General features: G+C 42.6%; 4 protein-coding genes across 4 annotated transcripts in view; 3 read left to right on the plus strand and 1 right to left on the minus strand.

Annotated features, from left to right (window-relative positions):
* LOC109531277 (uncharacterized) overlaps positions 1-5,213 on the plus strand; it is a 14,167-nt gene extending 8,954 nt beyond the window's left edge. The window contains exons 10-11 of the mRNA XM_019895484.1: positions 885-1,621; positions 3,398-5,213. Coding sequence (XP_019751043.1) covers positions 885-1,621; positions 3,398-4,400 — 1,740 coding nt within the window. The 3' untranslated portion in view covers positions 4,401-5,213. The remainder of the gene's footprint in view (positions 1-884; positions 1,622-3,397) is intronic.
* A 562-nt stretch (positions 5,214-5,775) lies between these two features.
* LOC109531278 (uncharacterized) lies at positions 5,776-11,786 on the minus strand. Its single transcript, XM_019895486.1, has 11 exons — positions 11,600-11,786; positions 10,497-10,736; positions 10,277-10,403; positions 9,258-9,410; positions 8,948-9,136; positions 8,008-8,081; positions 7,640-7,837; positions 7,415-7,552; positions 7,100-7,189; positions 6,837-6,980; positions 5,776-6,588 (listed from the first exon to the last, which is right to left on the minus strand). The coding sequence occupies exons 2-11, from the start codon at positions 10,734-10,736 to the stop codon at positions 6,460-6,462; spliced, it is 1,482 nt and encodes a 493-aa protein (XP_019751045.1). The 5' UTR covers positions 11,600-11,786; the 3' UTR covers positions 5,776-6,459.
* A 526-nt stretch (positions 11,787-12,312) lies between these two features.
* On the plus strand, positions 12,313-14,779 carry cunh3orf38 (chromosome unknown C3orf38 homolog). The gene is made up of 4 exons (XM_019895404.1): positions 12,313-12,525; positions 12,699-12,874; positions 13,436-13,680; positions 14,178-14,779. The coding sequence occupies exons 1-4, from the start codon at positions 12,399-12,401 to the stop codon at positions 14,542-14,544; spliced, it is 915 nt and encodes a 304-aa protein (XP_019750963.1). The 5' UTR covers positions 12,313-12,398; the 3' UTR covers positions 14,545-14,779.
* A 1,204-nt stretch (positions 14,780-15,983) lies between these two features.
* The window catches only part of LOC109531204 (FERM, RhoGEF and pleckstrin domain-containing protein 1), a 48,310-nt gene continuing 41,892 nt past the window's right edge, over positions 15,984-22,401 (plus strand). Inside the window, exons 1-2 of the mRNA XM_019895354.1 lie at positions 15,984-16,394; positions 18,988-19,194. Coding sequence (XP_019750913.1) covers positions 19,015-19,194 — 180 coding nt within the window. The 5' untranslated portion in view covers positions 15,984-16,394; positions 18,988-19,014. The remainder of the gene's footprint in view (positions 16,395-18,987; positions 19,195-22,401) is intronic.

Genomic DNA, 22,401 nt, shown 5'->3' on the forward strand with positions numbered 1-22,401 from the left:
CTTTCCAGTAAATCACGTGGTTCCTAGTTGAAAACAGCAGAGTATTCATTGCATACTTCGGTAGTGTACAAGCAAGTTCTACAAGGAAACAAATATATCATTCATATTTCGTGGGGTTTTTTTCTGCCGTTATTTTGACATATAAAATGCTTTGGTATGTTATAAGGATTTTTTGCTCTTTATAAGGATTTTTTTGGTAGTTTATACAGGTTGGTGCTCCGAAATATATATATATATATATATATATATATATTATATATATTTTTTTTTTTTTTTTTTTAAATGTCCCCCGTTATGTTTGTAGAACGTATTTTGAATGTTTATTATTAGTGTTTTCTGAGGAATTATTGGGGGATTAAAAAAAAACTAATTGGGGGGTTGGATTTTTTTCCCCCCAATGCATTTCAATGGGCATCAATGCAGTCAGTCAAAAACGATGATTTTCGCTATTAACCGGCGGACCCGGTTCCAATCAGTTTGACCGTACACAGTAATCCCTCGCTATAACACGGTTCGTCTTTCACGGGTTGGCTGTTTCACCAATTTTTTTCATCCCGTTTTATTTTTAGGGGGGGTAATCTTTTTTTTTTTCATTCCATAGAGTACTGTATGCGTAATAATGGTTAAAAAAAAAGTCAAGATGACTATTTAGGGATTTTACTTATCACGGGTTCTTTTTAGAGCGTAACCCCAGCGATGATACGAGGGGATTACTTTCCAGTACGTCAAAGTAATAAATCAAATCAAACTTCCATTCTGTGAACAAACGTGAATGGCTTCATGCCGGATGCATCGACTGTGAGAAGACGTGCTTTGAAAGAGGAAGAAGGGAAGCCGTCCGTCAACATCAAAGTTGAGAAACCGCTGTGTGTCTTTTGTCTCAGGTGAAAGTGGAGAGAACGTGGAGGGAAAAGGTGCAACGAGGACAAAAATACGCTTGTGTCAGTTTCTACTGTCACCCCTGTAAGAAAAACTATAAAGGCTTGAATGTGTTGAGGCATTTCATTGCCCACTTCAAGAGGCGCAACAGGTGCATCATCTGTGGCAAATGCTTCCAGCACTTAGTCGTTGGCAAGAAGCACATTTGGGAGCACATCGAAGAAATGTGCAAGAACCACAAAGACGCCGAGGCCGAGGGAGCCCAAACCACAAACGGGACGACGAGTAATCAGTTGGAGGCTCCCAACGAGAACCAGACACCTATCGAGGAACCTCGGAAGAAACTCAGCAAAGTCAAAGTTTCCAGCCTCAGTCGGGAAGATCGAATCATGCGAAACCTCCGCATTGCACTCCGAAAGCTACAGGCCCAGTCCAAGAAGTTGAACAAAGACGCCGCCGCGGTGCCGTTAGACTTCGAGGACGAGCAGGTGGTCATTCAAGACGACCTGGTCATCATCAAAGCTCCCGCGGCCGCAAAGCAGGGCGAAGCCGACGCGGCCGGAGAAAACGGCTACGACGCCGTCGGCAAGTACGTGTTGTGCCCTTCCTCGTCCTGCGATCGGGTGTTCCTGAAACACGGCAGCAACTTGACCAAACACGCCGTCAGAAGTCACCTCAACGATGACCAAGTGCTGGAAAAGACCTTTGTCTGGGCCAAGCACAAATGCACCTTCTGCAGTCGGTAAGTTTCATTCACGTCTGCGGAACCCAACACTATAGGTCCATCAAGACCAAGGCAGAGGATTTACGCCTAAAAAGTATGAGTGAACCAGCTTGCAAGTTTTTCCAAATCCACGCCGCCATTAGACTGCATTTGCTTTGATGAACCTGAGATCGGGGCCGCCGTTAACTCAACTCGTGTCAGAATAAGCAGCGCTTTGGCAAATGGTGCACAATTTTTCCAAAAACGGAGGCTTCCAACAATTTTATGTCGCACACGGTTTATTTTTACCGTCAAACTAAACCAGGGGTGTCAAACTCATTTCACATGGTGGGCCACATACGGCCTGGGTAGATGTCAAGTGGGCCGGACCATTAAAATGATACCATACTTTGCTATAAATAACCAAAACAATATGTCTTTCCTTTGTTTTGGTATAAAGAAGCACAAGAACATTAGGAAAATGTTGAAATTAAATGAACATATCTTTTACAAAACATTTCGTGAAGCACCTTACATTTCCTTCGACAAATGTGCAATTTACTTTTATCATTCACATATATGCATTGCAACTTATCCCACTGATTGTACAAACTTTAACAAGTAATTGGTTTTGAAATATAGTAATGCACTTTAAGATTAATCGAGATTTATAAATAAAGGAAGTTTTAAACCATTTACACGTACATATAAAATCTAAATGTAATCCCTGCCTACACCTTACAAACTAAGGAGCGTGCTATTAAAAGTGTAAATGTGAGAGTGCTATTGATAGCGTCTGCTGTCATGGGTCTGTCTCAGTGGTGGACTGAGGCTGCTGTTGTCTTCCTCTCTGATCAAAACAGTGCCCCCTAGCGGATACTCAATGAATTGCACCTTATTAAAAATATTTATTCTGTGTCTTTTATGCATTTTCTTCACTTTTAAATTATCCTGTGGGGCCTGATTGAACGGTCCGCGGACCATATGTTTAACACCACTGCTTTACATAATCATCTCGCGGGCCGGATTAAAGTCCTTTGCGGGCCGGATCCGGCCCGCGGGCCGTACGTTTGACACCCCTGAACTAAACGAACCAAAGCCAATGCTAACGATGCTAATTGATGCTCATGGTTAGCATCAATTGTCACCGTTTTAGAAACCAAAGAAATGGAAGCGTTTGAACACAAACAGCAGAGTAACATCTACATATTCTTTATCCTCTGCAAAAAATATACTGGACACATTATTGCAACTTATTGAGTCACTGTGAATACAAACATCGGAGAGCCGTTCTCTTCTTTGTCATTATGGCCTTTTAAAAAAATGGTTTTGGGGGAAGTGCACAGTAGCCCCCTGTGATGTGACATAACCTTTTGTCCTGAGTGGATTTTTCCCCCCCCCCTTTGCAATACTTTTAAAGTTTAAGTAATTTCCGGACTATAGAGCGCACCTGATTATAAGCCGCACCCACTACATTTTGTACACACATAAGCCGCACTCGTCTATAAGCCACAGGTGCCCACATTGTAGCATGAGATGTTTCCAAAGAAAAACGGAACACAGGCGGCCGCTAGAAAAATCTTAATATAGGCCGCTTCATTAAATAAGCCGCAGAGTTGAAAGCATGTGACAAAAGTCACGGCTTATAGTCCGGAAATTACGACAGTTTTGAAAGCTTTTTATTTACATTTTTTTTCTTACACATCTGCCACAACTGCTTTACCGTGAAAACAAATCAGGATTTTAATGGCACGTGTTTAAACAGATTCCTTCCCTCATGTTGATCTCTGTCCTTTTTGCTTTCCTTTCCAACAGCAACTTCCAGTTTGTCCAGTATTACAAGGAGCACATCAGGCGCCACGACCCCTTACTGCCACACTTCTGCTTCCACGTGCAGTGCGACCAGCGCTTCTTGACCTCGCAAGAACTCAGAGCGCACATGAGCACCCACGACCCTTTCAGCGCCATGTGCGCTTTTGCCAACTGCAACAAGCAGTTCTCAGACATCATAAACCTCTTTGACCACGAGTGGCGACACTACGTGCCGCCCCCTCAGAGGGACGACCTGGGCCGGCAGCAGAGGCAAAGCGACGAGGCGCCCTGGAAGCAAAGGGTCAAGGTTGAGGAGAGATGGTCGCAGAGCAAGCAAATCAACCAGGAGAAGCCGGGAGTTGTGAAAACCACTTCGGGAATTCTCGCCGTTGAGGCAAACGCGCCGGATAGCGCCGAGGTTTGTTTGAAAGCGGCGGAGCCCATCCAAAAACCCATCAACGGATTCGAGGAGGCGAAACAATGCCAAGGGCCAAAAGGAAGCAAGCGCGCCGCGTCGAAAAAAGCGCATCACAAAAAGAAGTTCAGATTTACCTGCAGGAATCCCGTTCCGGACCCCTTGAACGTCAAGGACATGGAGAAAAACACCACAATGGCCGAGGGCGTGGATAGCAAGTGGGAGGAGCCGCTCATCGCGCAGCACAAAACCTTCAACCCTCAAGAGCCTACCTACGCGCCCTTCTACAAAACGTACTTCACCCGGCTGCCGCCCAGCACCTACATGGACGAGTCGCAACTGTCCATGCGCAAAAGGAGAGCCGCGGCGGAGGAAGCCCACACGCAAAATCAGTCTTGCAGTTTTTACGCCCAGACGCATTTTTCGGTGAGGTATGAGACGCACGAGAGCAAAGGTAAACGTGAACAGAAGATCAGACATCGATGCGAAAAGTGTCTGTCCTCCTTCGACAGCGTCCAAGAACTCCAGAATCACAAAGCTCTCAACACGTGCTCGGCTCTCTTTGGATTTGATTCGGATGACGAAAGCTAACGCGCCTTATCGAAATCTGCTCATTTGACCAAAAATATGTACAGTCTCTTTTTATTATGGCTAGGATATGAGAGGGGACTGTAACTCAAGTGTAGTATACACTGATACATTTTTTGTTTTTAAAATCAGTCATACCAACCGTATCCGCAATGTGGATCAAGAAGGCGTCGACTGTTTCTAAGCGCTTGTCAGTGCAGAAACATCAAAATGTCCGCAGGTCTTCTTACATAGTTTGTGCCATTTGCTAGCTAGCCCTTAAAAGTCAAGTCGAATTCATAGAAATTGTATGAAAGACAAACTAATACTCTCTGACAGTCTTCCAAACGCATCACTCTCGAGCAGAGAGAGCCACGCAAAAGGCTCATTGGGCATGAGAGGAATATCTGATTTGTGAAATGTGTATTTATTTTTCAAGATCATCCGCATTGTCATCATGTTGATGGAAAAACAACTGGAGTTTTTTTACTCAAGCAATCACCAAAATTAAAAATCTGCCCGGATCTCTTTAGTATTAAATTACGTTGGGAGTGACGCGTGAGATGAAAAAACAACTTAAAAGACAAGTTGTATACAAATCTTTGGGTCTTTCATGTTTTTTTTTTGTTTTGTTTTTTGTTTTTTAATGTATGGATTATTTATGTGTACAAATGTAAAAAAAAAACAACATATTTGTTATGGTATAACGCCAACCTATTTTTGTTACATAAACTGACTAAAATCTGTTTAATTAAACAAAAAAAAATACATCCGATTCAGTATATTTTTATTTAAGCAGTGCATATTTCATTCGGAAACATATTGCTGTCATGGTTTCAACAACAACAAAAAAAAGGATTCAAACATTTTTTGCATATCATCCTTATAGCATAGTTATAGAAAATGTGCAGGCTTTATCTCCTAATATAAACAGCCCTGTATCCTACAAGTCAATTCATTGCATACCATAATCACTTTGAGTAAATTACAGTAGTAATAAACATCTCTATGCAAGTGGATGAAAATTCTGTACTCTCACAGTGACCCTGCCTTGTTGGGGGGGGTTTACAAAGAACTACTTCAACCAACTAATGTCCAGGAAACAAGAAAAGAACAGTAGTAAGAACGTCAGTGCATTCGGGGATTTCAAGCTGCATTAATTCCTGCATGCAGTTACGATTTAACATGCTGCTCTTACTACTGTATTATTGCTTTGGTGTACTTTAGTAGCTGTAAAAAAAAATCAGGACCATTCCTTGAAATATACATACAGTGGAGACAAAGTAAACTTAATGTAAAATTATACCTGATTTATAAATGAGGATTCAAAATACAGCAGACACGGATCACACAATGAAAGGAGAGCTACCATATACTGTACAGGACAATTGTTTTTTTCAAGCTCAGGTCCAACAGACAGAAGTGGTGGTTTTTTTCGTATGTTTTGTGTACAACGAGGCTTTAAGAATAACCAAAGTAGACATTTCGAATGAAGTGTTGATCAATATTTCCACAACACATTTTGGAGGCCCAACATGAGGGCATGGAGCCCTCTCTGTGCTTTTGTGCGTCATCTGAGGGTCAGCCTACAAAAGTGGACCACCTTTTAAAAAAAAAAAAAATGTGTCAATTCGACCTTGAGTTTTACCTCTGTGTTAAAACGACAGCTCATTTGCCACTAAAACGCATTTTGGGGGTTAAAATGTTCCACTCTGTTTAAGTGACATCGTGAACATGAGCCTGTTTCCATTGATTCGCTCTGATTTTACACAAAGAATCCTGAGTTTCTGATATTGCATTAAAACGATGACAAAGATCATGCAGATTACATCTGGAAGTCCAAGACATTTTTTTTTTTTTTTTTTTGTGTGTGCTGAATTGTTCTCTGAATTATATTGCTGCACAACAGCGTGTTGCGTGTATAACACCTGAAAAAGAGCAGTACAATTAGACGGTAAAGTGCAAACGGTTCCCATCCCACCATTAATAAATTAAGGTTTTGCATAAGCGGTAGAGAAGAGAGGAAGAAGAGAAGAGAAGCGAAGGGAAGCCCATTGTCAGAGAGAGGATGTCGGATCTGTTTTCAGTGGCTGCTGTTGGAGCTCCAGTCGTACGGGAGGAAGCTGACTTTGGCCTTTCCGGCAGCGAGGACTCCCTTCAAGCTGGTCTTCTTGGGGGAGTCGCTCATGTGCTTGAGCACCCACTTCAGCAGCTGGAAGAAAGGCAGGAGGAGCATCGAGAATTCAGGTTGAAGCCTCCACAGTCAATTTCATCAAAGGTGAGCGGGTAAGGGCCGCCTCGAAAAGGGATTTGTAGTCGCATATCGCCGGAACAAGATGGCAGGAATGGATCGGAAGGGATTCACACCATGCATTTAGCATGTATATCATAAGGAACCCATGTTACATAAATGACAATTAAAAAAATGTATTTTATATTTTAGCTATAGTGGGCGGTTACCTTCTCATCAGTTCCTCCAAAGTCAACCTTGTACCATTTGAAGATCTGACTGAGCCGGACTTCTTTTTTCCCCGAATCCACGACGCAGGCGTCGTCATTCTCCAAGAAAGCCTCGGCCGCCGTGCGGAGCTGCTTGTCGATGTCCTGCCAGGATCAAGTAAGACAAAGTTTGTTTGAAAACGAAATCGTGTACGTAGTGTGACGTGTACCCCGACTCTATTTGAGTTTTTATTTGAGTGAGTTAAAAAGCGCAGGAAGCATACCTGCGGTGTGTAGGTCTTGATGGGAGGGCAGCCTTTTGCGCCACAGTTCAAGGCAAAGTGAATGAGAGGTTCAACATCTTTGAGCGCCAGCTGGGGGACATGACAGGAAATGAAACTAAAGCCCTGCCAATTGGTTAGAGAGCAACGGAACCTGCAGAGTTGAACGTCACGAAATTCAGTCGAAATTCATTCTCGCTTTTTCGTTGGCTTTTTGCCTCGTCTGACAGTCGAGCAAATTCTCACGGATCAGATTGTGTTCAAGTTGACATTTTATTTTCGGTAAATAAAATATTCTGTGTTTTCCGTAGGGCATACTTGTAGCCGGGGGTCCGTTTTGGAGAAGGGTCTTCGGAACTGCGCCACCCCTTTCCTGTTCCCTCTCAGCACGCCGTTCTCAATGTCCTGTAAGGTGAAGACTTCTCCTCCGATCAGATAGCTGACGTAGTTGAAGAACTACAAAAGTGGAACAAGATCCAAAAGCGGTTGCCTGGAGTAGTCGAGCAAAACACTGAGGCTGGTTAAGAGGGTTGGGGGTCCTACTCTGTATCTCTGCCAAGTGTTGGTGGGAGCCCCCATGCGGAGGTAACCGTGGATGACCAAAGCGTTATAGATGTTGATGAAGAAGGCCAGCGTCTCCTCCCGGGACAGCGAGAGGAGCTTGACCCTCTGCAGTTGAATGGCCAGTTCGGAGTAGCGTTGAAAAGCGGGGTTGGCCGACATGCCCTTGTAGTCCACTGACTGAGGGAGGAAAAAAGGACTCGTATTGGAACACGGCATTTTTGAACATGAGGCAATTCCACACGGTGGTTTAAAATCAAGCAGACAGGATGTGAGTGAATTGAGGATTTTCATGGAACATTTCCTGACATCGGTCAATGTATAAGTGTAGTAAAATGAAAGTGTGAAACCTTGCCGTCAGCAGACAGATGCTCCGAGAACAACTTGAGAATCAGTTCACGTAAAAGCAAGGAGAGTTCAGACGCTATGAGAAGGAAAGAAAAAAACAACAACATTCATTTATTAATAAGAATTGATAAACTATCATGGACGAGTTAGCAAAATTGATGTTAATATGACAAAATAAAGGAAATACAAGAGGAAATTCGTTGCCAGCCATAAAGCAAGAGCAAATTACTTTGAAATCCAGTTTAAAAGACACAAAACACAGAAGCAACACTCAAGTACCGTATTTTCCGCACTGTAAGGCACTTCGGAGGATAAGGCGCACCTTTAATTAATGGCTGATTTTAAAACACTTTTCATATATAAGGCGCACGGCATTACAAGGCGCATAGAAACTGAGCTACAATCGTGGCTGCGATTGTGTTATGCATCCACTAGATGGAGCTATCCTAAAGGGAATACAAAACAATACAATAAAGCTTTATTTCGATAGCGCTTTCATAATCGCTGCAGCTGTAACCAAGCGCTTTACAGAATATTGAAAAGAAAGAAATCAGAATATTGATCCACATATAAGGCGCATCGGATTATAAGGCACATTGTCATCTTTTGAGAAAATTGAATGCTTTTAGGTGCGTCTTATAGGGCGGAAACTACGATATGTTTGTGGCCTTAATTAAAAGACAGCATACCATGCGAGAGTGAATCCAAAGCAGAATCTGGTGGTTAAAAACAGGCTTTTGTCCATACAGTCTCGGGTGCCGACCTAGTTTTTACCCCCAAAACCACCACCAGTTGCCTAAAGAAACAACCCAACGGAGCCTTATGGAACGAGTATCAGCAGTGACAGGAGGAGAACTTGGAAAAAGATTGAAGGAGAGTTTGCTTGGGTGTAAAAAGTCCCCAGAGGTCAACAGGCCACAGGCCAGCCGCTACCCGACGTACCCTCGAGGGGACTGCAGGACGCAGTCTGTCCTGCGTTGAGGGCCGAATGCGGGTCATCTTCCAGCAACCTAAACAACGTGTCCCCGCTGGCTGCTCCAAATCTGCCATCCGAATCCCAGTGCGCTCCGGCAATGACCATGTACTTCTTCAGCAACAATTCATGGCCAACGTTCAGGGCCTGACTGTGGTCTAGCACACACAGGACCACAGTCAAGGCTGGACGGGACCCAATTTTACGTACAAGGCCTTTGTAGAAATGGTCACGAGATTTGAATTTGACTTGTACTGCTGCCCTTGAACCTCGGCTTACCCATGCCCTTGTTCTTCTGGAGCCAGGCAAGCAGTTTGTCCTTTGAGAAGCTCTTCCTGTACAAAGCCAGCCCCTTTCTGTGAATGCCAATCAAATTGGCATCTTTAAGCTCGGCAACCAGGTCAGCCAAGCCGTCTTTCTCACACTCAAATTCTGATAAGGAGTACAACAATAGAAACGTGACACGTCCACGCTTACGGTCATCGCTCACATTCATATACACCGACCTCCATTTCATTCTCTTCACCTTGTAAGTATAAGATGAAATTATTCTTTACACTCCCCCAACTCCCTCTCCTCAGCACTCAATACCGTCACCCGTATATGTATATAGATATGTATTTCTTTTTCATTCATTTCATTTTAATTATTTTTTAGAGCGTGTTTGGTAGTTTGATTAGTTGTCATTTTTTTTTCTGCAAAAATATTTTAGTTTAGTTTTTATTAGTCTTAGTACATACTGTTCATTCTGTTTGATGTTACAGTATTTAAATATATTCCTGAGCAATGTTTGAAGATGTTTGTAAGCTTTTAAAATGCTATAAAAGTATTTGGGGGATTGTAGTTTGTGGTATATTTATTATTTAAAGTATACATATAGAAAATCATTTGAGGGCAGTGCTGATTATTGAGCAAAATCCACTACCCGCGGTCAAGTCCCGATCCCCGGCGAATAACGGGCTCCACTCGACGATGAATTTAAGTGGAGCGCACTTTCATCTCTAGCCTTGAAACTTCAGTTAACAGGAGATGTGACACACTTTTATGTCGAAAGACCAAACCTTGCACATGCGCCAGCTCAAGTTTCCTCACTACTTCAAACAAACATGACTGCGCAATAGCAGCTCTGTAAACACTGTGTTTACAGAAAGTATCACAAAAAGACATGTTGAATCATTTTGAGGGCCCAAATTCTCTGCTGCATTATATTCTTGTTCGATTATATTCATTCTTTGATTTGTCCTTCTTTTCTCCAAAACATTATCCTCCATTACAAAGCTATAAATTGTGCGACATACTTTTTTCGCCACTGTCAGTGTCCAAAGCAGCGCCCGGTGACTGTTTCCCCTCTGGTAGCGGTGGAGCGTCGGCTGTAAGAGGTTCCTCCTTGACCATCTTCACCAACTTTTGAAGCTCCTCTGGAGTCTTCAAACAGGACACGGATCAACAATTCCCACTGTGCCATGTTGACAAGTCACAAGTGTACCGATCGTATTATCAAACGCTTTGTTTCCTCACCATTTTTCGGAGTTTTTCAATTCCCCCAATATAAAGGCTGTTGAAGAATATTTGAGGGACTGTGACGCGTCCTGTCAGCTTCTTCACTGGCGCCTGCAGTTCCGGATGCTCATTGAGATCAACGTCGCAAACCGGAATTCCCAAGGGTGCCAGAAAGGCCTTCGCCTGCCGGCAGTGTGGGCAGCCTTGGATCGAGTAGATGGTCACCCGTCCCTTGTCACTGTTTATAAACTCCTCCATCTACAACAAAGTAGAGTATCTATGGTTTAGCATTCTTCGGTCTCCCCCCTCCCCCGCCACATGGATTGCAGATGAGAACTTGCATAGTCAAACTGGTATCATTTAGATTTCAACTAGTATTTCCTGTCCATGAAGAGCAAAAACTACACTGTACTGGATCTAAAATAAATATCATGAAGTAAATAGCTCTTCAACTGGCAATCTTTTTTTTTCTACCATAGTGAGGTCATATGATTTGCCTGCAGACTTTTTGGTACGTCCAGCTGGACTCATTTATTTCTTCTAGTGTGGAAAGAAATATGCATTTGAAAACTTTTACCTCTCAGTTAAGTTAGCCAAAACATAATCAGAAGGAGATGGTTAATATCTGTGTGTAAACATCAATGAAATCAAATATTGTACCAGACTGCACTCCAAATCATTAACCTTACAGCATACTTCCCAAGTCGTTTTTTTAACGTCTTTGGTAATCAAGGGAAATAAACACAACAAATAAGAAGAGTCCACTTGCTGAAATCTATACAGTCAAAAATATATAAATAAAAATAAGGAAACTAATTGGGGTTTTTTTTTCAATACCGTTTTATTCCCTTGGGCAATTATTCTATGAGGATAAAAATGTGCTATTTTTTGAGTGTACAGACACAAGGGTTCTGTTCAACGTCGATAGCAGGGCTAAATTAAAAGCAATTTATTAGGTACAAAGTCCAAAGTCTAAATTCTTGTAAGACTCATAAAACGATGTGTTCACGAGTAAGACTATGGATAGTAAAAAAATATATATATATTTAAGACACGCAACTGCGCGACTATTTCAGTGTAACACTACAATAACACAGTACTAAGCTATTCGCGACACATACCTGGAAATCGTGTTGGAAATTCCCGGTGCCTCGTTGAATAGACTGTTAAATTACACCGTTGAAAAAACTTGTGATAAAATTAAAAGACATGAGGGAATTTCTTTGAACGCGAACTGAAATGACGAATGTTCAGACTGCTCTGCACGAACATGAGCAAATGACTGCTAGTGTGGCTAGCTTTGCTCATACTCAAGTTGCGTTCAAGAGCATCTGGAAATCAAACAGCAAAAGGCTACTAAGTGTATCTACGAAAAAAACAGTAACAGTCAATATTATTTTGTTGACATCTTTGAATTAAATTAGCTTATATTACATTATAACTATTCATTCAGCCATCCGTTCATTTTTTTTTCATCCATCCATCCATCCATCCTTTCGTTCATGCATTCATTGATTCAAAAGTCCATCGGAGTTCTGGGCAGGATTAGCTGCTGCATCCAGACATGACAAGTACTAAGCTACGTACATAATTCAATTCCAAATATGTATACATTTGTCCAAAATAATATATTTCAGAGGAGCGTTTACTGTGCCGAAGATTTCAACAGGATTACCGATCACAGACTTCCCCATTTGGTGGATTGTTTTTAAACATTAGCCTTTGTGCTACCCTTTATATCATATTGTTCCCAAAGCGCATTTTTTTAATATAAAGGATTTTATTGCTTATTAACAGAAAAAAGAATTGCAGATTTTATCCCGGAACAATGATTTCACTTCTTGTCTTGCCCGAATATGTTCGCAGTCGGACCCAGTTGTTTTGGTTGTTCTATCTTACTTTCACATTGTGGTAAACAAAATGTCACTTCTGTCAGAATCAGAGCGCTCTGGGTGTTTGAAAATATTAAATATGATGTCGGAAGAGGACCTACTTTCACTGAGTGATACTGTTACCAATAAGATGATTATGGTGGAGGATGTTACAGGTATGTCCTCTCTGTGATAGTTAGCATGTCAGTGAAACGTTTACTTAGCGCGTCGCATTCAGCGTAATGACCCAAAGAATGTCAACATGTCTTCTTTCTGGTGAATATTTTTGCACTGAAGTGAATTGTAATAGTCTACTGCCTTTTTGTTTTCGTTATTTTTTTAAATAAAGAGGCCAGAGAGACAATCCTCTCCTTCACAAAAAATGCAGAGGAGCTGCTGAAAAGGAAGAAGGTCCACCGGGACATCATATTCAAGTACCTGGCCAAAGAGGGGGTGGCGATGCCCCCCAGTACTGAGAAGCACCAGTTGGTGAAGAGCACGCTGGAGCTTTGGTCAACTGCCAAGGTGGGGTCAAATTGAAATATTTGGATGCACCAAAACGAGCTGACGCTTTTGGTGTTTGTGTGTGTGTGTGTGTGTGTGTGTGTTATTGAAATATTTGGATGCACCAAAACGAGCTGATGCTTTTGGTGTTTGTGAGTGTGTGTGTTTTTTTTAGAATTAATGAAGATATTTTAATCGATATTTTTGAATTGAGATTTTACAGTTTATTTTCTTAACGTGAGCCACAACACTTTTCAGCCATTTGCTAAATTCTGGGGAAACAGTAAAACACGCAGAAAGACACCGGAGCTACTGTTAGCCACAGTTCACACCCAGACGCGATAATTATGATGTTTTTACATGTTCGAATATGTTTACAATATCTGTACAAAGAATGTTTGGATATATTTAAAGCATGTGGGAGCTGTACTTTTTTTCAAAAATGAAATGGTCTCTCTGTATCATAAATGTTCGCCGATAAGAGTTGGTCTGGAATATCATTCGTGTATTTACAGGGATTCACCGTAGGCAGAAAAACAAAACATTGTCTTGGTTGTTTTTCATTATTGGGATTTCTTTAAGGCGGTGATTGAAGAAAATATTCCAGGAGTGACAGATGACATCGGACATAGACCAGTGCCAAACACAGCCGAGGAGAAGGCAGACGTGAAGACTGACATCGGCTGCGATATGTTGTTGCTGGGACAGCAGTTCAGCAGTTGGTTCTTCCGGCTTTGGAACAGTCAAAACCCGTCACTGGGCCAGCAGCCTCAAGACTGGGGAGCACAGCATTTCTGGCCGGATGCAAAACTCCGCCTTGTTGCCAGGTATCATTGTCTTATATTCACGTAATGGCCATCATCTGAGACCAATACAATTTTTTTTTCTGATGAATACATAGTAAACCACATATATTCACAGTTGAGCTTTTGCAAATTCACCTATTCAGATTTTTTTTTAGGGAAATTGGGGACCTAACCTCTGTTATTTGCTGCCCTTGTGCATCCTGTGGCTCAGATGAATTATTTTTTTTGTGTGTGTGTCTTTTTTCCTTGAGTTGCGGGCAGAAATTGGATTCACAAGCGCTAAATCCGAACTTCACAACAAGCGGCAGACAGTGGAAAATTATTTCAAAAACAGGCCAAATGCTTTGGTAAACTGTTTATTTCTGATTCCGGTTCGATTTTACAGGAAAGCCAAACACTAAACAAAACCAAAAAAAAGTATGTTGTTTATTTCACCAAACCACATAACATTTCCTTATTTTTTTTTACACACCGCACAGCACCGTATTACTGTATTAAGTTGCACTTGTCCTCCTCAGAGCTGACAATGAGCAGTTGGAAGAGTTCTTGGGTGCCGAAATGGTCAGCTATCGTCTACTGGCCTTGACCAAAGAGGAGCGTCTCCATTTCAGCCCCAACTTGGAGCCGCCTGGTCTCAAAGTGCTGTCCTCCCCGCACGGCCTAGTTCTGGTGGCTGTTGCCGGGACCATCCACAGAGACACAGTCTGCCTCGGCATATTTGAGCAAATATTCGGGCTCATTCGCTCACCGCTGAAGAACAACAGATGGAAGATCAAGTTTGTCAACATCAAGATCCGAGGACAGGATTCTTTGGTTGGGATCCAGACGACCGCACCGACCTTGACTTATGACTCCAGTGAACTGCAGATGCTGTGTAATTTATGACGATGTTTTTTTAAGATTGTTTCTATTTGGGTAAATCGTGTTTTCCATTTTGCACACCAAGGAGGTTGACTGAGAAATCTGTTGTATTTATGAAACTAATTAAGGCATATTGGGTTTAACAAGTGAGCGGGAAATGTTATCCCTTTCTTAGAATAATGCCACTGTGTGCACATCAGTGGATTCGGATGCAGAGGATTGTTAGTGAATGTTATGTTACTAAAAGCATGAAAAAGAAGTTCATTTTTCCCAATTCTTATAGTTTTCTGTTAGATTTTATTGTACAGCGGTGTAAGATGTGTTGATCCGTGCCTTCATGACAACTGTCATGTAAAAATTGTAATATATCAAATAAACGATGTTAATTCTTGGATTTCAAAACAGTTTTGAATTTTCTAAAGTCATACTGTCACCAACTACAAGAAGATTACGTATGAGAAATGGCCTGAACAAAAGTGATGGCACCCTTAGTATTTTAATCACTGCAATCATAGATTTCTAGAACGCAATGAAACTTTGAGTATGTTTCAACACTTTTTTTTTCTCCCCACACTCACCAGATGAAGTTTTCCAATCTTAAGTTTCAATGGTGCCTTCTCCAGACTGTATGTTTCAACTTCTTTTACAAGTGTTTGATAATATTTATGTCAAGATCCATCAAAATGATTTGTTCTTAGCCACTCTTTTGTTATTGGTTATGTTTTGGCGTCTTTATCCTTGTGTCCTGCAAGTGTGACCAAGGTTTCTGACACTGGCCAGCACATTACGCTCCAAAACGTCTTGAAAATCATTTTCATTTAAACACACATTAAATAGCATGCATTTCTAGACACATTTTGAAGTACAAGCCATTGTCCGCAGATTCTTATTATTATTCTTTTAGTTCCTGTGTTATTTTTTAATACTTTGTTACAGCTGCGGTTCTGTTGAAATTAAGAAGTCAAGGACGAAGATTTGTGCGCCCAAAAACGGAAGTGTATCACAAAATAAGAACAGATGTACGTGAAATAATTTTACCCAATATTAATTGTGTACTAAAAAGGATATATCTACACACTTGAAATCTTTTTAGTAGGTTATTTAATTTTCTTCTTTCACCTTTATCTTGGTGATGACACAAATGAACGGTTGGCCAGTGCCTTACAGCGCCCTCTATTGACCAGCACCGACCAATTGTGAGAGTGCTCTCAAAATTGAACGGAGTTGAGCATCAGATGGAATTTACTGTTCATTTCTCATTGTTCAAAAGCAGCAGTCAGGAGAAGAGTCGAAAATAATTTCAATGGAACCCAATGAAGACAGTAATTTAAAAGAGAACATTTTATTTTCACTTTAGTTGTGCAGTTTATAGATAATATTCATGGTCCCAAAAGTATTTTTACTTGAGTTTTCCTGTTCTCATTATTTACATCACAAAAACCTGACATAATTGAACAAGCTGTGTAGACTTTTTACGTCGATCGTACATATCGGACGTTCTCTTTTTTTCCGGTGTTTTTTTAATCCCACGTTGGCCTCTAGATGGGGCTGTAGCTCTTCCAGTTTGTCTGCTCGTCCCGGCTGCGCCTCCTTCCTTGCGACGAAGCCTGCCGGAGTGAATCGGCCGCTCGGTTTGCAGTAATCTCGTCTGCAACCGCCGGCTCGCTCACTCACTCACTCACTCTGCCGTCCGCCATGGCGACCGCAGAAACTCTCTTATCCGGTCCGAGCAGCACCTAAAAAGTCACCTGGGCCGCCTGACCGCGTTCCTTAATTTTGGCCCGCCGCCGGACGTCCATGTAATCCACTCGACCGGAGTATCCGAAGGTGTGGAATTAAAAAAAAGAGGCATTTCCAAGGGGGAAAACGCACCGGTAAGATTTCGAGTTTGCCAAATCCCGTGTGCTCTTGGAGGAAGTGATCCAACTTGTTTGAGGAGATTAGGGTTAAGTTTTACGTGGTGTTTCCGTCATCCTGTGGCTTTCGTGGGAAACAGTTGGGGGAAATCTTCACTATGTAAACGAACCTTTGCCTTTTGCATTGCACGACTAATGCATCTTTGGTGAATTTGCGCAGAAGGCTGCGGCCGTGGCGGTTATTTATTTATTTTTATTTTTTTTGACGCCGTACCGTGCACGAAAATGCACGTTTTCACCGGTAATCTAGTTTGCACCGTCTGACCAGGTGAGTGTCGGTGGCGTTGCACATGATGCATGCAAACATGCTGCGCTTTGCAGCAGTCTGCTCCATTAACCTACATTACAAAATCGGACTGGTGGATTCCGCCATTCAATTCCACTGAATCCCTGCAGAGGCTTTAAATTGCATGCCCGGTTGGCGAGATATCCTGCTGGCGTTGCTTGGCTGCTCTCTTGATGATAGATTTCCAATTGGCAAAAAAAAAAAAAAAAAAATCCCAGTGGGAATTTGTCACGCTCCAACCACACCCCTGTGTGAGTGAAGGATGTTGCTGTGGTTCCAGTTTGGGCACAGCTGGTTGTTTCGGTGCATCAGGGCCTATGGCCATCCAGCTGTCACTAAAGCATTCCAGCTGTGCGGTGTTGACCCTCACTGAGGAGCCCTTGTGTGTTGCCCCTGCACACAGAAGAACCACTGTTCCAGCCGAGGAGAGACTATAAGCCAGTTGCTTTTTTTTCTTCTTTCTTTTTTTTTTTTTTAACAGCTCCATGTTACACATTAGTGGGGAATTTCAAGCCAGCATGTTCAAAGGCAGGGTCATTATCTGTGGAAAACACTTCCACGGGCTCTGGCTTTTTCATGCAGGGCCCCTTTGCTTTATGACACTGAGCAACAAGGTGCTGGTGTACAATGACAAATTGTTCCTTAGTTTTTACATAGTGACCTATTCAGAGGAAGTCATTGGCCTTGACTCATGACCAGGTGATTCATTTAGTGGCATGTGTGTGTGTGTGTGTGTGTGTGTGTGTGTGTGTCAGTCACACTTCCTCAGTCATCCCTTTTGCCGGTGTTTATCTGAAATATTTGCTTGCAGTGAAAAGTTCGAGCCACACACTTTATAAGGACAGGCGCTATAGATTAATGGATGAATGGATGTTCGGTTAAAGGAAGATTAAAAAAATGGCTGTGGGTGTGAATAGAAGTGTAAATGGTTGTTTGTCTATGATGCACCCTGTACTGGCAATCAGTCCAGGGTGGACCCTGGCGCCTGCCAAAAATCAGCTGGTTTGGACTCCAGTTCACCCGTGACCTGAGCAGGATAAGTGGTGTGAAATGGTTGAATGCATGGGGTCTGTTTCGAGAGAGAGAGAGAGAGAGAGAGAGAGAGAGAGAGAGAGAGAGAGAGAGAGAGAGAGAGAACAGAATAGAATCATGCAGCGTTTTAGTTGAGAGCAACTCTCATGTCAACGCATATTAGCCGTTCCGTATTCGCAAAGTCACATTCATGGATCCATCGTAATTCTATTTGCTGTTTTTGTCTTTACACGCCAGCTTGTGGTATGTTGGTGCCAAAGAAGTTCGAGCTCTGTTGAAGTGAGTTGAGGAGCATTTGTTCACATCGACTTATTTAAGTTTGAATAATATAGACATCCGAGTAAGATTATCAAGCTATATACCATTAAAAAAAAAAACCTTTAAACATTCTTACCATGTAAAAACACGTCAAACACTGTCATAAGTGCAAAGTACATCGGTGCTTTGACTTACCACGTTGAATTTGTTCCGTGACCACGATCCTATCTCAAATCAAACATTTTTGTGCTTTGTGTCCGCTCAGTCCTTGGCCTGTTGTCTTGACGCACTCTGCTGAATTGCATTCTCCACTTTGGAGCGCTAAACGATTGGCAGCGGTCGTGCACCTCTGCGGCGGTTGAGCGGCTGCCCACGCTCGTGGGTGCGGAACCCGCTTGCACGACGCGGCGAGGTCTCAGGATGACATCAGACAGATGGAATGTGCACTCAGGAGAGAATCCAGCATGGCTCCGGGAATGAGGGTGTTTCAGGGCCTTGTGAACAAGTTTTAAATAACATAATAGGAGATTGTCCTCAACTCACCTGTTCAAAGGAGACAAATACAGACTCCACTTTCCTAAATTTTGATTCTGAAAAGTACTCATGGGAATGTGTGTCGTTCTGATTTTCTCCTACGCTCCATTTACTGCATTAAATGTGACACCAACTATATTTCTGTAACTTGATATGCCGAGCCTGCCAAATCAATATTATTTTGCATGTCTCGCAGATCTTAGCGCTGCCGCCTCGTAATTTCAGCGTCAAATCAAATTACCGCAGTCTGGTTTGTGCCCTGAAATCAGGAACGTGCTGAACATTACTTTCCATTCAATCGCTTGTCCCACAGGCGACCGTTTGCGGTCGGTGTGAATCCAGCCTCTGTCATGACTGTATTAATGTGAGCAAAGGGGCGGGGTTACGCAGCTCATTGCGTACCTGCGTCAAGCCTGATGCCGTTCTTGACGTCTGTCGCAGGGTGGGCAGCGAGCAGCGCACGGCAACATGACAGATCCCGACCCGGAGCCTGTGACGTCGAGAGCAGGGCACCGTCTCGGGGCCCCGGAGACTCTTGGCATCAGTACACTAGACCCGGCGCACAGACCCCCGGCCATGCCCGCCGGAAGGCATGTCACCATCAGGGTCCACATGTTGGATGACACGGAGGAGCTCTTTGATGTCTCGGTGAGTTTCCAAAACATATTCTGTTGTCATTGGTCCAAAGAGTCTGGGAACAGGTTGGCATGGCAACTGCATGATGTTAATGTTTTCAATTCATTAATGAAAGTGGAGCGATCTTGTTACCGCGTACGTGTCATGGTTCATCCATTAAATTGTCTCAAACGGTTTCTGCTGACTACCTCCTACATATTCCATTTGGCATGCAGGTGGAGTGAGGATTTGTTCACACACTCTTGTGGACAATCATGTCGTTCAGGTTGATGTTGATCCGCTGCGGATTGACAGCTGCATCGGTAAACATTGAGCAGAGGGTTTGAGTGATGCAAGTTGAACCGCAGTGGGCAGCTTTTATCTACATTCACCTAGCTGCTTGTATTTTTATCTACAGGTTTTTAATTTTTGCTTCTGCGACCGTCGGATTTGTGGCACGTGACTGCGTCACCGATCCAACGAAACTACTAGCGCTGTCTGACTCCTTTTGACCAATCAAACAGAATTAGGCCATCACATGACCAAATACGGACTCCGGCTACTCGACCTACCTCCCTTCATAATCGGAATGAGCAATAGTTATTGAAAGTATTTTTGTATGATGTTTTTGAAAAGCGGTTAACACAAGGTCTTTATTTATAATTCAACGTAGCCATCAGAATTTGCTACCAGCTCATTGATCCGCCCAGGAATCAACTGATTTTACCATGAAGTCTTGTGGAATAGATTGGAAGACACACCTACTTGTATTTGTGTCATAAAAGTCATTGGTACAGTAGCGAGGCTTTGATCAAAGCCAAAAAAAAAAAAAAGTCACAGGGTGTGAATTGGAACTCATGGCCTCCAGCACTCCAAAGCACTGATAAGTGGACAACATACTTTTAAATTGCAGCATGGTAGAATAAAATAGAAAGCCTTTTTTATATGTCCTCCGTGTACTTCAGACAAAACAAAATTGGAGGTACCTTTCGGTGTTCATGTTATTGCAAAGGATGAATGTATCCGCAGTAGTTTGCGACTGCATTCCTCATCACACTGTTACTTGCATTTAAAGTATTTCAAAATGTGTTACTTTTCACTTACCTTGAAAAGGATCTTCCTTTCCTCTCGCCTCAAGTGGGCTGGGATAGACTTCGGTTCGTTTGACCCTCAACAGGATCAACGGTAGAAAATGGACCTTTACTGGGCCCTAAAATAATTACTCGACCTAGATCTGCTTTACCGCTTAAATAAATAAAAATGTAGACACAACCGAAGTAAAATTGTAGCTTTTTAGTTTGAAGTAAACTGGCATGTGTACAGGGGCGGAGCTACGTGGTGGCATTGGTGGCCCTCTGTGGCCACCCCCCCCACAGCTAAAGTAAGATTTTGATGTCACTCAAATTCATTACTTTCACGCCGTAGCAAACAACCAACATGGCCGAGAAGTCATTGTTTATCATACCATCCACAGTCATGTTTTTTCATGAAATAAAATGCTCACAGTACAAGCAAGAACGAAGTAAAAAAAGTAACATTTAGAATGATGACGAATAAAGAGATATTTGTGTCATTGCGCTTTTTTAGGCAGTACGCGAAAGGGCATCGGTTGTCGGTGACAAGGATTATGAGGGGTGAGATTTGTAGGAGCAAGAACAGCGAATAATAACAGCAGGTTTCATTTGCCGTTGAACATTTGTATGTTCAGTGTGCGTGGTAGGCTTGGTTGTCTCCGGAGGCAAACGTTTCCTCCAGCTGACTGTGCCGCATGCTACCCATACATAAAATTAGCATTTTGATGATGACAGTTGTCGGATTTTCACATAGCAATCTTTTTTTTTTTCTTTTTTCTATTTGGCATCATCTCCACACCTGGGATCGGGTTCGGCAACACTCAGTTTACACCCGACAATGGCATTTCATGCAAAATCAGTGTTTTCCAGAGGACTGCGAACCTTTCATTCATAGAGATAGAGAAAAAAAGTGGCGACGTTTTACTTGGAACTTGATGACACCTTCTCATTCTTCTTATTAAATATTACACAGGAGACCGATAGTTGGGATCATAATAAAAGAACGGCGATGTGAATAACGTTTTACATAATTAATGGCTCGAAATGGAAATAAGCCACTTAAGGCTCAAATACCCCCAGCCTCTAATCAAATTGTACATTAAGATGAGTAATGCTCCTCCTCCTCTTGTCAGACGATGTTTTCATTTCCCTACACAGTGTACAATTTAAATTCACCTCCAGCGCAACGAACCGTACTTTTCTCTTGACCTGAATACATTTTTTTCTCACAGAGCCGCAGAAGCAAATGGAAGCTTTATTCAGTCAATTTAACTCACACGATGTCCTAAAAAATTAATTCGGACCGATCTTGTTTTGCCCGGAGGCGACTTTGCAACCATGACAGACACATTCTCCTAACTTGACTTTGATTACCCCCTGGCTCCTTCGGATTTTATTCGTCTTTTCTTTGTGGGACGGAGAGTCTGATGAAACCGCCCCCCCCCCGCCCCCCCAAGAGCCTATTTTGAAGAGTTTTCTTCTCACCCGTGACTGCGTGCCCTCTTTTATGGTCGAAAGTAAAAATCAATTGCTGAAGTCACCTCAGTAAGGATTAAACATCCTTTTTCTTTATCGTTCTCAAACTGCTGGGCCTCCGGTGGGGGCCCCACCGGGAGAGACACACCCCAGAGTTTTAAAAACATGCTGCACGAGCACATAGTTTGTTAATTATTAATGGGATTTTTAATGAAGTAATCAAGAGGTGTCAGGCCCGCTCACGTGACTTTATAGTCTGAGTGATTCAAGGTATATGGTTTCATCTCTTCCGCAGAGGTTCAAAGAGGCATGTTTCCAGCTGAGTGGGGAAGGTATCAGATGGTTGAGAAACAAAAGGGGCCATCTTGTCATGTTGTGGGGGGGGGGGGGGGACTGGGAACATTCGTATGGAGATGGTCATGCCGTTCGGCCACACAGACATGAATAACAGTGGAGTAGATGAGCCGAGGAAGAATTTATTACATCAGGTCTGGATGAGGATAAAAGGTTCACAGGTTGCCAAAAGGGAAGTTTTCCTCAATGCGAGCAATGCACGCAGCAGAATTCGGTCATAAACGAGCGGGGTGGGGTGTGGAGATACTCTCTGTGAAGAAAGTGTCAAAGTTGGTGCCGCTTCAAATGTATTTAAACCTTGTTCCTGGTCTGCATGCTACTGATTGCAATTCTTGTT

This window comes from Hippocampus comes, unplaced genomic scaffold (assembly GCF_001891065.2).
Source record: "Hippocampus comes isolate QL1 unplaced genomic scaffold, H_comes_QL1_v1.1 scaffold237, whole genome shotgun sequence".
Lineage (NCBI taxonomy): Eukaryota > Metazoa > Chordata > Actinopteri > Syngnathiformes > Syngnathidae > Hippocampus > Hippocampus comes.

Bases quoted from the DNA above. Each gene is read 5' to 3' on its own strand.
- LOC109531278 (XM_019895486.1), bottom strand. From the start codon at position 10,736: ATGGAGGAGTTTATAAACAGTGACAAGGGACGGGTGACCATCTACTCG. The intron at 7,553-7,639 runs GTAGGACCCCCA...CCACTTTTGTAG, and splicing joins ACACTTGGCAGAGATACAGA to TTCTTCAACTACGTCAGCTA. The intron at 6,981-7,099 runs GTATGCTTCCTG...TGATCCTGGCAG, and splicing joins TCAAGACCTACACACCGCAG to GACATCGACAAGCAGCTCCG.
- cunh3orf38 (XM_019895404.1), top strand. From the start codon at position 12,399: ATGTCACTTCTGTCAGAATCAGAGCGCTCTGGGTGTTTGAAAATATTA. The intron at 12,526-12,698 runs GTATGTCCTCTC...TTTTAAATAAAG, and splicing joins TATGGTGGAGGATGTTACAG to AGGCCAGAGAGACAATCCTC. The intron at 13,681-14,177 runs GTATCATTGTCT...TGTCCTCCTCAG, and splicing joins AAACTCCGCCTTGTTGCCAG to AGCTGACAATGAGCAGTTGG.